Source organism: Podarcis raffonei, chromosome 3, assembly GCF_027172205.1.
Source record: "Podarcis raffonei isolate rPodRaf1 chromosome 3, rPodRaf1.pri, whole genome shotgun sequence".
Lineage (NCBI taxonomy): Eukaryota > Metazoa > Chordata > Lepidosauria > Squamata > Lacertidae > Podarcis > Podarcis raffonei.
This window is the reverse complement of record NC_070604.1, coordinates 93,966,237-93,978,259: the sequence shown is the minus strand read 5'-3', so window position 1 is coordinate 93,978,259 and position 12,023 is coordinate 93,966,237. Positions and strand designations below refer to the sequence as shown.

The window sequence follows — 12,023 nt, the reverse complement described above, 5'->3', positions numbered from 1 at the left end:
TCCCTGTAAAGAATGACTTGTAACTTGATATGAAACTTTTACTTGTCCTCAAAATGATTAGAAAATACAAGGAAGCCACTTTTTTAAAAAAACAAAACAAAAACCCGTATAAACACACAAGCAAAACTCTCCTCAATCTGCAAGCATGCCAAGATTTAAGCAGAAGAAGCAGGAAGAAAACTTTCTAGGTAAGATCACATGACGCCTTCCAAAAGCACTGTTTCTTTTACTGGCTAATTACAGAGCACTTTTGCACCACAAGAAGAAACAGACATTTGCTCAAAAAGATTGAGAAGTATACCCTCAGCCTATAACACCCTAGTGAAAAGATATCAAGAGTCCATCAGTATTGAAGTCCTGAAGCTTGGAAGATCATAATTCAAGTGTGTTGCTGCCATTATGGGATACATCCTAACCTACTTCACAGGGTTATTATGTGGATATAAACAGAGGCAGACGAGTTATAAAGCCAAATGGTGCAAGTAATGGTTACAAATGCTTTGCAATGGTTCTGATGCTAATTTTTACTTACCCCAAGTAAATTACGTGGCACATATCCTTCTTTGTCATTTAGCTGTGCCCACCACCACTCTATTTCTTCTTCATCTTCCCGGCGAAGAACCATCATGCAGTCTCCTCCTTTCATGGACAGTTCGTCATCGTTCTGAGCTTCATAATCCCAGAGAGCATACACAACTCCTTTGTTCATTATTCCCATTTTCTCTTGCACTCCTGCAATGCAGAAAGAGAGTACTAAGCAACTGATTCGTAACAAAACATTTCTTCATTTTAATACTCCAATATGGGAACTGCGTCCAATAGGGACGCGGGTGGTGCTGTGGGTAAAACCTCAGCGCCTAGGACTTGCCGATCGCATGGTCGGCGGTTCGAATCCCCGCGGCGGGGTGAGCTCCCATCGTTCGGTCCCAGCTCCTGCCCACCTAGCAGTTTGAAAGCACGTCAAAGTGCAAGTAGATAAATAGGTACCGCTTAATAGCGGGAAGGCAAACGGCGTTTCCGTGTGCTGCTCTGGTGCCGGTTCGCCAGAGCAGCTTCGTCACGCTGGCCACGTGACCCGGAAGTGTCTGCGGACAGTGCTGGCTCCCAGCCTCTAGAGTGAGATGAGCGCACAACCCTAGAGTCTGTCAAGACTGGACCGTATGGGCAGGGGTACCTTTTTTTATGGGAACTGCAGTTTGCTGTGGTCTTTCCATTAACTGTAAACAGAGGTAAGACCATTCTAATCTTTGTGCTAGTTGTAAACCTAATAGAGCTTTTCCAAAATGCTGTAGGGAGTTCCCAACCAATTAATGGAGCAATACACTAACTAGAAAGAAACACAAAGTGCGGGGGGGGGAATCTCCTATCTGGAAAGCATGTGAAAAGACTTCCTAAAACAGCAACAATTAGCACACCATCTGTGTTGCTATTGCTTCTACAAAGTAAAAAATTGTGTCCAAAAACTGTCCAAAGTAAATGTAATAACCTTAAAAAAATAAAGAAGAGACCAATAATTGTTGTCCATGGAGAAGTTATGAGAAAACAAAAGAGGACCAAATAATGTTTTGTTTTGTTTTCAACCAACTAAGGTTATATTTGGTATGGTAAACTACATTACTAGAGGCCAGGGACTTGACATGCTTGATCGATCCAGAAATCGGAACAGAAGCAATCCTTATTCTTTGGCTTCTAAACCCATGGAGGAAAACCACATAAAAGCAATTCCAGATTAGTGGGAATCTGGAGAAAGGACTTTTCTGTTGTGATGTCCACTATTATGGAACGTTCTCCATAAGAAAAAATAAAAAAGCCATGCACCTACTTTGGAGTGCTTTCACCAACAGTAGGAAGATCCCTCTGTTTATCTTGACCTTCCCTAAGCCAGTCAACTCCACAGCTGAGTATAGATTTGAACCCTGGTCTCCGCGGTTCTAATCCAACAGTCTTAACTGGAACGCCACACTAGTACATACCATAAAGAAACTGGGAGCACTGCGTGTAGCCTTCTTCCATTTCTTCACACTTGTCTGCCGCAGTCTGCAGGTCACTGTAGGTTGTGGCAAAAACAGCAGCACCCGATTCCACTAAGAATTTGCACACTTGGACGTTATTGCAAGATGCTGCACAGTGCAGTGGCGTCCTGGATTGCAAGGAGGAAGCAAAAGTGACAGAATGTTCTGACTGCCTTTGACTATTAAAATGTGAAAAAATAGGGAAATTAAAGCTTGGTGGCGGGGGAGGAATTCCTGATTCTTAGGACAGCTCAGTGTTATATATGTTGACAGGCAGAGGCTCTCCAGGGCTTCAAATATGGCTCTCTCTCTCAGCCCTACCTGGAGATGCAAGAGATTGAGCCTTGAACCTTCAGCACGCAATACAGATGCTCCACCAATAAGCTTCATCACTTCCTCTTACCAACAACTACTTCGAATGTCCAAAATAGGCACCCACTTTCACGCATTCATTCTATAATATCCAATTTCAACTTGAAGAGACACTTTTGCCATCTATAATCCCAAACATCCCGTCAGAGTTTCCCCAACCTTGGGTCTCCAGCTGTTTTTGGACTACAACTCCCATCAGCCCTGGCTAGCAAGACCAGCAGTCAGGGATGATGGGAATTGCAGTCTGAAAAAACAGCTGGAGACCCAAGGGTTGGGGAAACACTGGTTTAGACAGAAGACAAAAGTCTGGCCCAGAGCTTCATTTCAGAGCTGTTCAGACCACCAACTATTCTGTTCGACTAGTGCCCACTCCTCCCCTCCAGGAAACGGAACAAAAAACACAAGAAAAGCAGCAATATTAGTGGGATTGTCATATCTGAATGCTAACCTGAACAGTGTCAGAACCGTCAGGTTAGAATGCTCTGTTAAGAAGCCAAAAATTGTCCTTACCATCCATCGCTATCTGCAGCGTTTACGTTGACACCAAACTGGACCAGGAATTTCACGATCTCTGTATGGCCAGCACACACAGCATTGTGAAGTGCAGTGATGCCCTCATCATTGGGCAAGCTGGGATCTTCAACCTGTAGAGAGAGAGAAAGAGGCACTGGGTGCTAAGTTTAAGATTTCCATTAATCCCAGTGGCTTTTCATACATCCCAGTTTGTTGGTGTAACTCTACTACCATCTGAAAGTGTTCAAATGTGGAGCTCTCCTATACCATTTCTTAAATGGCTGTAACCAAGAATTCATGCAGCTATGAATGCAGTTTTAGATCTCAATATGGGGAAATGTGGAATTCATACCTCGTAGATGATCCGCTGAACAAGGTCAAATTCTCCTTCAAGAGAGGAATCAAGAAGCAAAGCAAGGGGGTTGAATTTCACTCGCATTCCATGGGCAATCCTGTCTGAGCCAACTTTGCGCAAATTGGTCCTCTTGCCCTGGAGAGGAAAAGACGGCAAAATAGTTTGTAGGGGCTTTTTGCAATGGGGAAAAAAAATGCAAAATGATTAAAAACTGATACAATTAGCACAATTCCATCTCCTTGGGAATCTAAAAGCTTTGATTTACAATAAACAATAGTAGTATTGTGCTGAAAATCTCAATTTGATAAAAAGAAACGCCTCAACTGGATAAAAAGAAGTTTGCATACTCCACCCTCGAAAATATTTCCCAAATGTAACCATTGTTATCAGTAAACCAGGTCCAAACAGTGCTCCTAGAGTCCTAGACACAAGCGGTTTCGAGAAAGGGAGGAGCACAGCAATGTGAACAATAGGGAGTCGCTGCCATAATTATAGAATTGTAGACCTGGAAGGGACTGCCAAGGGTCATCTAGTCCAACCCCCTGCAAATGAAGGAATCTTTTGCCCAACGTGGGGCTTGAACCCACAACCCTGAGATGAGGAGTCTCATGCTCTACTAACCGATATATGCCAGATTATGGCTGGAATGAGGAAAGCAGAAGCAAGGTACAAAGGGCGCCGAGAAGAAGCAGAGGGATAACGATGTGAATACACACAATCAAACAAAGCCAAATGAAAAGTTACCATGTATGTTTTTCTTTGGCCACAGGGAGTTTGCCATATTCATCAAAATGTCTTTTAGTTTGAAGGGGTGGGGCCAAGAAGAATGACTGTGGTTTGAGGTGGAAAGGGAAGAGTCAAGGGATCCATTTAGACGATGGGTAGGCAACCTAAGGCCCAGGGGCTGGATCCGGCCCAATCGCCTTCTAAATCCGGCCCACAGATGGTCCAGGAATCAGCGTGTTTTTACATGAGTAGAATGTGTCCTTTTATTTAAAATGCATCTCTGGGTTATTTGTGGGGCATAGGAATTCATTCATATTTTTTTTTCAAAATATAGTCCAGCCTCCCACAAGGTCTGAGGGACAGTGGACTGGCCCAGGGCTGAAAAAGGTTGCTGACCCCTGATTTAGACCCTGTGCCCATTGGGACTTGGCTGCTTGAAATACAGCTCAGATCCTGCCACGCTATCACAGAACCAAAAAGTTGGAAGGGACTCAGGATTTCTGTGTTCAGTACTTATTTCGTAACCAGATATCCCCAGCTGGTTGAGAAGCAGCAATAAACACTATTCAGAGGCATATGTAAATTTTATTAAATGTCAGGATAAAAAAGAACCATGTTTATTTTTGTTCAATTCAGACCACAGGAGAGAGGAGGGTGACTCTTCTCTTCTTTGCAGAATCTACTTTCTTGCAAAAACTGGTGTGTGTGTGTGTGTGTGTGTGTGTGTGTGTGTTTAAGTACACAATTAATACCAGTCAATACCAACGTTGCTAGACTGGGGTTACTTATTAACATAATGCTGGCACAGCTCAAATAGCAGTTCCAAGGGGCAGTTATATCCAGTCCCAAAACATGCTAGATGATTTAAAGCAGCAGGGCAAAAACTGTGGGAGGAATGAATGTTGAAGCTGGCCCAAAAGTGTGGGAGATGCCAAGTGGGGTAAAAAAGAAGAAATGGAGACTTGTGTGTGAGCACGACGCACACAGACAGGATATGTGACAAAGGCACATTGTGTGAAAAGGGTGGGGCAACAGCTGCCAATGAGCACTGCATGTGCCACCTGAATACATTACAAATCTGACATCAGCGCATAGTGAAAAGGGGGGAGGACGTGACTCACAATGTCGTCTTCTCTTCAACTACTCTAGAATCAACAGAATGCCAAACTTTGAAACATCCTAATGGTTAGAATTCCAACAACCCATGCCTCATTTCACAAGATACTACTTGCACAGGCAACTAACTCAAAACTGGCACAAAGCAAAACACGTTCTGGGAGTGCATTATTAATGTCCAGTATGTCCAGGCCCTGGTAACAAACTAGCCTAGACTATGATAACTGTGTAGCAAGGTGGAATTTGGAGATCTTTCCCCTCTATTCCAAACTAATGGTCTATGACAGGGGTCAGCAAACTTTTTCAGCAGGAGGCCGGGTCCACTATCCTTCAGACCTTGCGGGGGGCCGGACTATATGGGGAGGGGGGAGAACAAATTCCTATGCCCCACAAATAACCCAGAGATGCATTTTAAATAAAAGGACACATTCTACTCATGTAAAAACATGCTGATTCCAAGACCGTCCGCAGGCCGGATATAGAAGGCGATTGGGCCAGATCCAGCCCCTGGGCCTTAGTTTGCCTACCCATGGTCTATAACAAATTTTTGTGCTTCAACCTCCTTGTAACACATGAAGGGACGCCATTAACAAGACTATACCAGAACGAATCTCAAACAGAACATAGTCAAATATTCAGCCAATGAGACAGAGGTGGCAAAAATAATTGCGGGATGCAGGAGCAAATAAGGTTCTGAGGGAGCAAACGGTCTTGCCATGTGCAAGCTGGCAAGAAATGGGGCAGGAATGAAGAAGCTCATTTGCATGCTTTCAGGTTTTCACCTTTACTATTCCCTAGTAGTTTGCATTTCCAACAAAATGATCCAGAAACATCACTGAGGATATCCAATATTATTAACCTAGCACCTGCTTCAAGAGGAGATGCTACATAAACTGGCTTCTACCGAGGATGTATCAAAGAATCACAATTAAAACTTGTTCTGTAATAAGAAGAGCAATTCACTGGACACAGCAAAGAACATCTTTCCCTTACCTGAGTTGGAACAGGGCTTCCACCAAATGAAATTAAAAGATAATGCATCACGGCAATGTGTGGTGGGCAATCATCAGACCTGTGTCATGTGGTCTACAGAGAAGCGTCACAATATACCACCTCAGTGTTAATTGCCTAAAATGACCAAGACAAACTGTTTTTACTTACAGGTGGCAAAGAGAACTGCCCCGTGACTTCGGGAGGTTGCATGCTGAACGAGTCCTCTCCCAAACTCTCTGGTTCTCCTGAAGGGTAGGGAGGAGGTGGGTAGGGGGGGTACTCCTCCATGTACATCTCTATGGGCAAGGGAACGTCCAGACTCGGTTCTTCCATTTCAGGCGGAGCAAGGGCGACATCGTCAGAAATCCCTTCAGGAACGCTCTCTAGGCCTGACGGAGGAAGAGGCCCTGCGTTCTGATCGGCATTTGGCGTTTCTGCCTCTTCTGCAATAGTTGGCTCAGGTGAAGGAGGAACTAACTCTTTGGCCACTTCTGTGCTTAAATAAGGGTTTGGGATTTCCGCTGAGTTTTCAGCGGCAGCTACGGAAGTTTGCTTTGATGGGTAGGATGGGGCAGAGATAGTCTCCATAGCAGCCAGAGTTGTTCTCTGGTACAAGAGCTTTTGAATATTGGGGCCATTAGGACCCTCTGGCTCAGTAATAGAACTACGCTTCTTCAGTGGTCTTGGGGCGTTGGATAGCTTCTTCCGAAGGGCTTCCAGATCTGCATCACTTTGATTTCTGTAAGGATTTGACAAGAAAGGCAACAGCTTTGTTGGGCTGAGTGGACGAGGAATACGCTCCGTTTCATTATTTTCACTGGCTGAAGCTGTAGTCTCTATTTCAGGTTCTGGGCTGCCTGGCTTCCCTTGAGTAGTTGAATAAATATTCTCAGCCTGCTGCTGTTGATTTGGGGGACCGGCTCCAGCAATAACTGGCTTTCCATACACTGAGGAACAAATCAGAAAAAGGAAGCCATAAATAGTTTGGCAGCAAGAACAGGGAAATGCAAAATCTACGAGCACAAACATTACACAGGTGAGACTTTCCAACGTGAGACTTATCAACACAAATCCAGCGTGTTTGTATCAAAATTGCTAATGTAACCAAAAAGTTTTTCTTATAAATATGATTAAAAGCATGTAGAAGTAGGGGACCTGCAACAAAAATATGGTGCTCTCCCAGCCTAAAAATTGTACTCTGAGGCATCACTATTTGGTCAGCCCTAAACCTAGCACTGGGCAACAGTGCTCCAATTCTAGCTGGAGTTTCGTTAGGCTAAAGAGAAGCAATGTAACACAATAGAACACTATAGAGTACTATAGAATGCTCTTCAACAGAGGCTCAAAAGGCAGAAATCCCTGAATCTGAGCAATACAGTGTAGGAAGAGCAGTTATTTCTCCCCAGCTGAGCTGCACAGCAGAGTTCTAGGAGAAACTGGGGTCACTGAGATCTGCACCTGACAGCACACATCTTTCAAACAAACAAACAAACCACCCCCACTTGAGTATTAAGAGGTAATGACATATTTTATTTTATATTGTGTAATCAATATGAAATGAAAAGCAACACATCAATATTGATTACTTCATTGTAGCAGAATGAACATATATGAAAGCGCTGTATGTTATAAGTTTAATTTGGGCATTTTATTTGTATAGTTATTGGGGAGGGGGAGTAAACCCTTCAGGGAGGAAATGTTACGTTACCACTTTACTAGCTTTCCATACTGATCTTCCCAGGAGCTTAAGGACCACTAACTTGTTCTAGATCCCACCGAAAATATGAGCAAACTGGTGTAACTAGAACAAGTTATTTAAAGACATACTGGCTCTTTGAATTCTCACTTGGGTTCGCAGTGACTTCTCATCCTGTGGCCTCTTCCTCCCCCCCCCCCCCGCCCAACACCCCTTTAGAGAATCTAAGTTTCCTCGGTAATGGAGAACACGCTTTGGAAAAGCAAAGTGAAACCAAATGCTCACCACTTGGAAAATGGGGTCCTCTGGTCTGTGCCCTTGTCAGGGCACTCTGCACTGCCTGTTGGAAGTTCTTCCCAGGAGTCTGCTGCTTTGTGTACATGCTATAGATTGAACTTGCGGCAACCGTCTGCGGCTTTCGGAAAGGTGGAGGGGGAGCCTCTTTGGCTGGCTGAGGGGTGAAAGGCCTCACAGCTGCCGCAGGAGGACTCTCTTGTTTGAGAAGAGTCAGGTCCGGATTAGCAGGAAGGCCACTTGGAGACACGCAGATCTTTTGCTGGGCCTGCTGAGATGCTGGTGGAGTTAGCTGGGTTGGTGGCTTCTGCTTGTTTCCTGCAGCAGCAATTGTCAGAGGCAGCTTCTGGATATTACCATCAGGCTTAACATCTGGAGAAGGCAGCTGACCAGCTTGACCAAAGTAAGGTAAGTTTATCTGTTTTGGTTTGGTGGGAACAGGTGGCGGCACTTTTGCCACATTTTTAGTGCCAGTCTGTAAGAGAAAACAATTGTCAGGAAAATAGAAAATCTATTCTAAGAGTGATGGGGTCAAAGGAGAAGCCAAACTGCTGGAGAACAGCAAATCAAAGACACTTGAGTTTGCATGGGTGGCGCTGTGGTCTAAACCACTGAGCCTAGGGCCTGCCGATCAGGAGGTCGGCGGTTCGAATCCCCACAACAGGGTGAGCTCCCGTTGTTCGGTCCCAGCTCCTGCCCACCTAGCAGTTCGAAAGCACGTCAAGTGCAAGTAGATAAATAGGTACCGCTCCGGCGGGAAGGTAAACGGCATTTCCGTGTGCTGCTCTGGCTTCGCCAGAAGCGGCTTAGTCATGCTAGAAGCGGCTTAGTCATGCTGGCCACATGACCTGGAAACTGTCTGCGGACAAACGCCAGCTCCCTCGGCCTATAGAGCGAAATGAGCGTACAACCCCAGAGTCGCCTGAGACTGGACCTAACTGTCAGGAGTAACTTTACCTTTACTTACGCCAAGTTATTACTACCTCCTTTTTTATTTTTAAATTTTTATTGGAATTTTATTTACAACACAAGCCCCCCACCCCCAATACACAAATCCACCTTCGTTAAACGTGAACATAACATACAACAATACAAACAACAAAATAAAAGACTTCCTTTCTGTATCTGGCCTCCTTATTTACTTCTTATAAACTGTTTCCTTTATGAATAATTATTAAGATTACCAACTTCTAATCCTGAACATGAATTGTATAGCTTAAGAAGGTACACTTTCACAGTATAACTTTCCCATTTCCAATATAACTTTTGATAACTTTCCAATTATTTCTCAGTTCTGAAGTTGGTAGCAGATATGTAATAATAAATAATAATAATAAATTTTATTTATATCCCGCCCTCCCCAGCCGAAGCCGGGCTCAGGGCAGCATCTGTAAGAGGCAGCATCTGACATCAGCTCCACCCAAAGACTAAAATGAGATGCACCAAATCGCCATCAGGGAAGATCTTTTAGCAAATGCCCAGGGCCTTAATGAACAGTAAAAAAAAAAAAACCAGGAGCAACCCCCCTCAAATGACATGCTTCATTTTGAAGCAGGTCAGATAACACACTGCCTGGAGAACTGGGTTATGGGGTATTTGTTAATTAAAATAAATGCACGTTGCCATAAAAAGTGATACACCCGGTGAAGACTATTAAGTCCAGAGACTAAAATTACCTAACTGCACTACTGGGGTTCTCTCATATTTCTACAATCTTTTTTTAAATATTTACTTTCCCTCCCTTGCCCTTGTAGACATGTGGTACAATTTCCCTTCTCAATCATGTAAGGAGCCGCCAGCCTGTAAAGGAGCCTTTTTTGTTGTTGTTATCAATCCTAGTTTTTACAGGTTGAGAACAGAAGGCAGTGGTTATTACATGCCCAAAAAACCCACTGAATCTTTGGCTCATCTAAAATCAAGTTTTTAATTATGCCCAGCAGATCACACTAGCTAACGAGAATTAGACGTTTAGCATAAATTCATGACCGCTATTCACAGTAGCACATGGATTTAGAGGCTTCTCAAGCATGCTTGGAGAGCACATTCAGATTGCAACTCAAAAGGCACTATACGTCCAAATACCTGGCCGTCTCGCAGGAGGTCTTCGCTGCTCTGGTTTTTTCTCAGTGTACCTGTTGTAGGCACTCCAACAGCTCCATTGGAGTCAACAGAATCAAACATGGAAAAGGGGCGTACTTTTTTCTCCCTTTCTCTAAGAGGAACATCTCCCTCACCAACTAAAAAGACAAAAGGAAGGTTAGATTTGAAGTAAGCATTTGTAATACTTTTGAAAAAACTAAAACCTTTTTTAAAAAAAGCACACTTCTCAGCTAAAAAGATTCTGCATGAAGTAACACTTGTCTTCTCATAAGAAATGGACCAGGTGTGTGTCATATAATAATATCAGCCACGAATAAAGCAGACCAGTTGGAAGCCGGTGCCATCTGTGCAAGCAGCCCTGTTACAACTTTAAGGGTCAAAACATTAAGCTGAAGAGGGATCAACAGAGAACTGTCACAGCTTCATTAGGAAATTAGGTTAACCATTCCACCACCTGAGCTACTGAAATGAAGAGAAGCATCTGAGCTGACTCATGGGTAGGCAAACTAAGGCCCAGGGGCCGGATCTGGCCCAATTGACTTCTATATCCGGCCCGCGGACGGTCCAGGAATCAGCGTGTTTTTACATGAGTAGAATGTGTACTTTTACTTAAAATGCATCTCTGGGTTATTTGTGGGGCATAGGAATTTACTCATTATTTTTTTCCAAAATATAGTCCGGCCCTCCACAAGGTCTGAGGGACAGTGGACCAGCCCCCCACTGAAAAAGTTTGCTGACCCCTGAACTAAGCACACCAGCAAGATTCTGGGAGAGAGAAGCCACCCCATCCCAGAATAAGAGCAAACAACTCTTGTGACAGGCAGTTAATCATCTTTAAAGTACACTATGTATCATTAGGATTACAAAGATATACTCTGCTTATTTTGGAAAGAGGCAGAAACACCCATAAAAACATACCACCACAGGGACCTACCTTGCCCTTCATTGCTACTGTTGGCTTTGGTCACCATGGAAGTTAGCCCTTGGCTGATAACATGGCCAGCGCTCGCATTATTCCAGTCACTGATAGCGAGTGGAGGTTTTGCACCAGCAGGTGTAGTACCTGGAGTAAAAGGGAACAGAGAAAATTAGGAGAAGGAAAATGGGGGGGCGCCCCTTCTCCAGGCAAAAGCACTCAAGGAGCCAGAAAGAGGTGTGGCTGGAGACATGTTTCACTGGTCCTATTAGCTTTTGCCCATTTGTTAATTACAGTCACAGTATTAAATTATTAGCACAATTTGAGTTAGCATTTCCCCCAGAAACAGTGACAGTAGAGGAAAATAAATAATGCACCAAAGGCAATTCTAGTTCAAGAACAGAAGAATCACATTTATGTTCCACATATTAAAAGATATAGACTGAGCTTAGCTGATCCTGACAAATCAGGATTCTCTGGTGTTAACTGGGTTCTGCTGCTGAAAGGAGTATCGTTATTAGAAGCAATTCAGGCACAGCGGTGTACAATCAGGGGATTATTTCCAATAGCCAAAGAACTGTGAAAACACCAAGGACTACACTGATTGTGAGGTGTGGTAAGCATTACACAGCTTATGGGGATACTGCCCACAAGTACCCAGATAAAGGAATTAACGTACGGAAATGGAAACTCAGTTACATATTGGTAAGCACAACTTGCTTTTAAAAATCAGTACAAATTCATAACAAGAACTCTGTTGATAACTGATATTTATAATCGGCTATCAACAAATCTGGCGCCTCCATATGATCTCTTAATTTCTGGAGCAGCAGCTGTAGCCTTTATACGAAAATGCAATTGCATTACAACACTCAGTAGCTATCTATCATCCTTATAACAATAACTAAGTGAAAGTTGTAATTCCTTTTT

At 43.7% G+C, this 12,023-nt stretch overlaps 2 protein-coding genes across 3 annotated transcripts in view; one reads left to right on the top strand and one right to left on the bottom strand.

The window, feature by feature from the left end:
- The window catches only part of LOC128411079 (calpain-2 catalytic subunit), a 268,506-nt gene that overhangs the window by 39,295 nt on the left and 217,188 nt on the right, over positions 1-12,023 (top strand). The gene's annotated exons all lie outside the window — the stretch shown is intronic.
- TP53BP2 (tumor protein p53 binding protein 2) overlaps positions 1-12,023 on the bottom strand; it is a 47,790-nt gene that overhangs the window by 5,029 nt on the left and 30,738 nt on the right. For both annotated transcript variants that reach the window (XM_053383062.1, XM_053383063.1), the window contains 8 exons: positions 11,112-11,240; positions 10,160-10,314; positions 8,069-8,552; positions 6,256-7,034; positions 3,250-3,387; positions 2,895-3,028; positions 1,974-2,140; positions 533-732 (listed from right to left, as the gene is read on the bottom strand). In XM_053383062.1, coding sequence (XP_053239037.1) covers positions 533-732; positions 1,974-2,140; positions 2,895-3,028; positions 3,250-3,387; positions 6,256-7,034; positions 8,069-8,552; positions 10,160-10,314; positions 11,112-11,240 — 2,186 coding nt within the window. The remainder of the gene's footprint in view (positions 1-532; positions 733-1,973; positions 2,141-2,894; positions 3,029-3,249; positions 3,388-6,255; positions 7,035-8,068; positions 8,553-10,159; positions 10,315-11,111; positions 11,241-12,023) is intronic.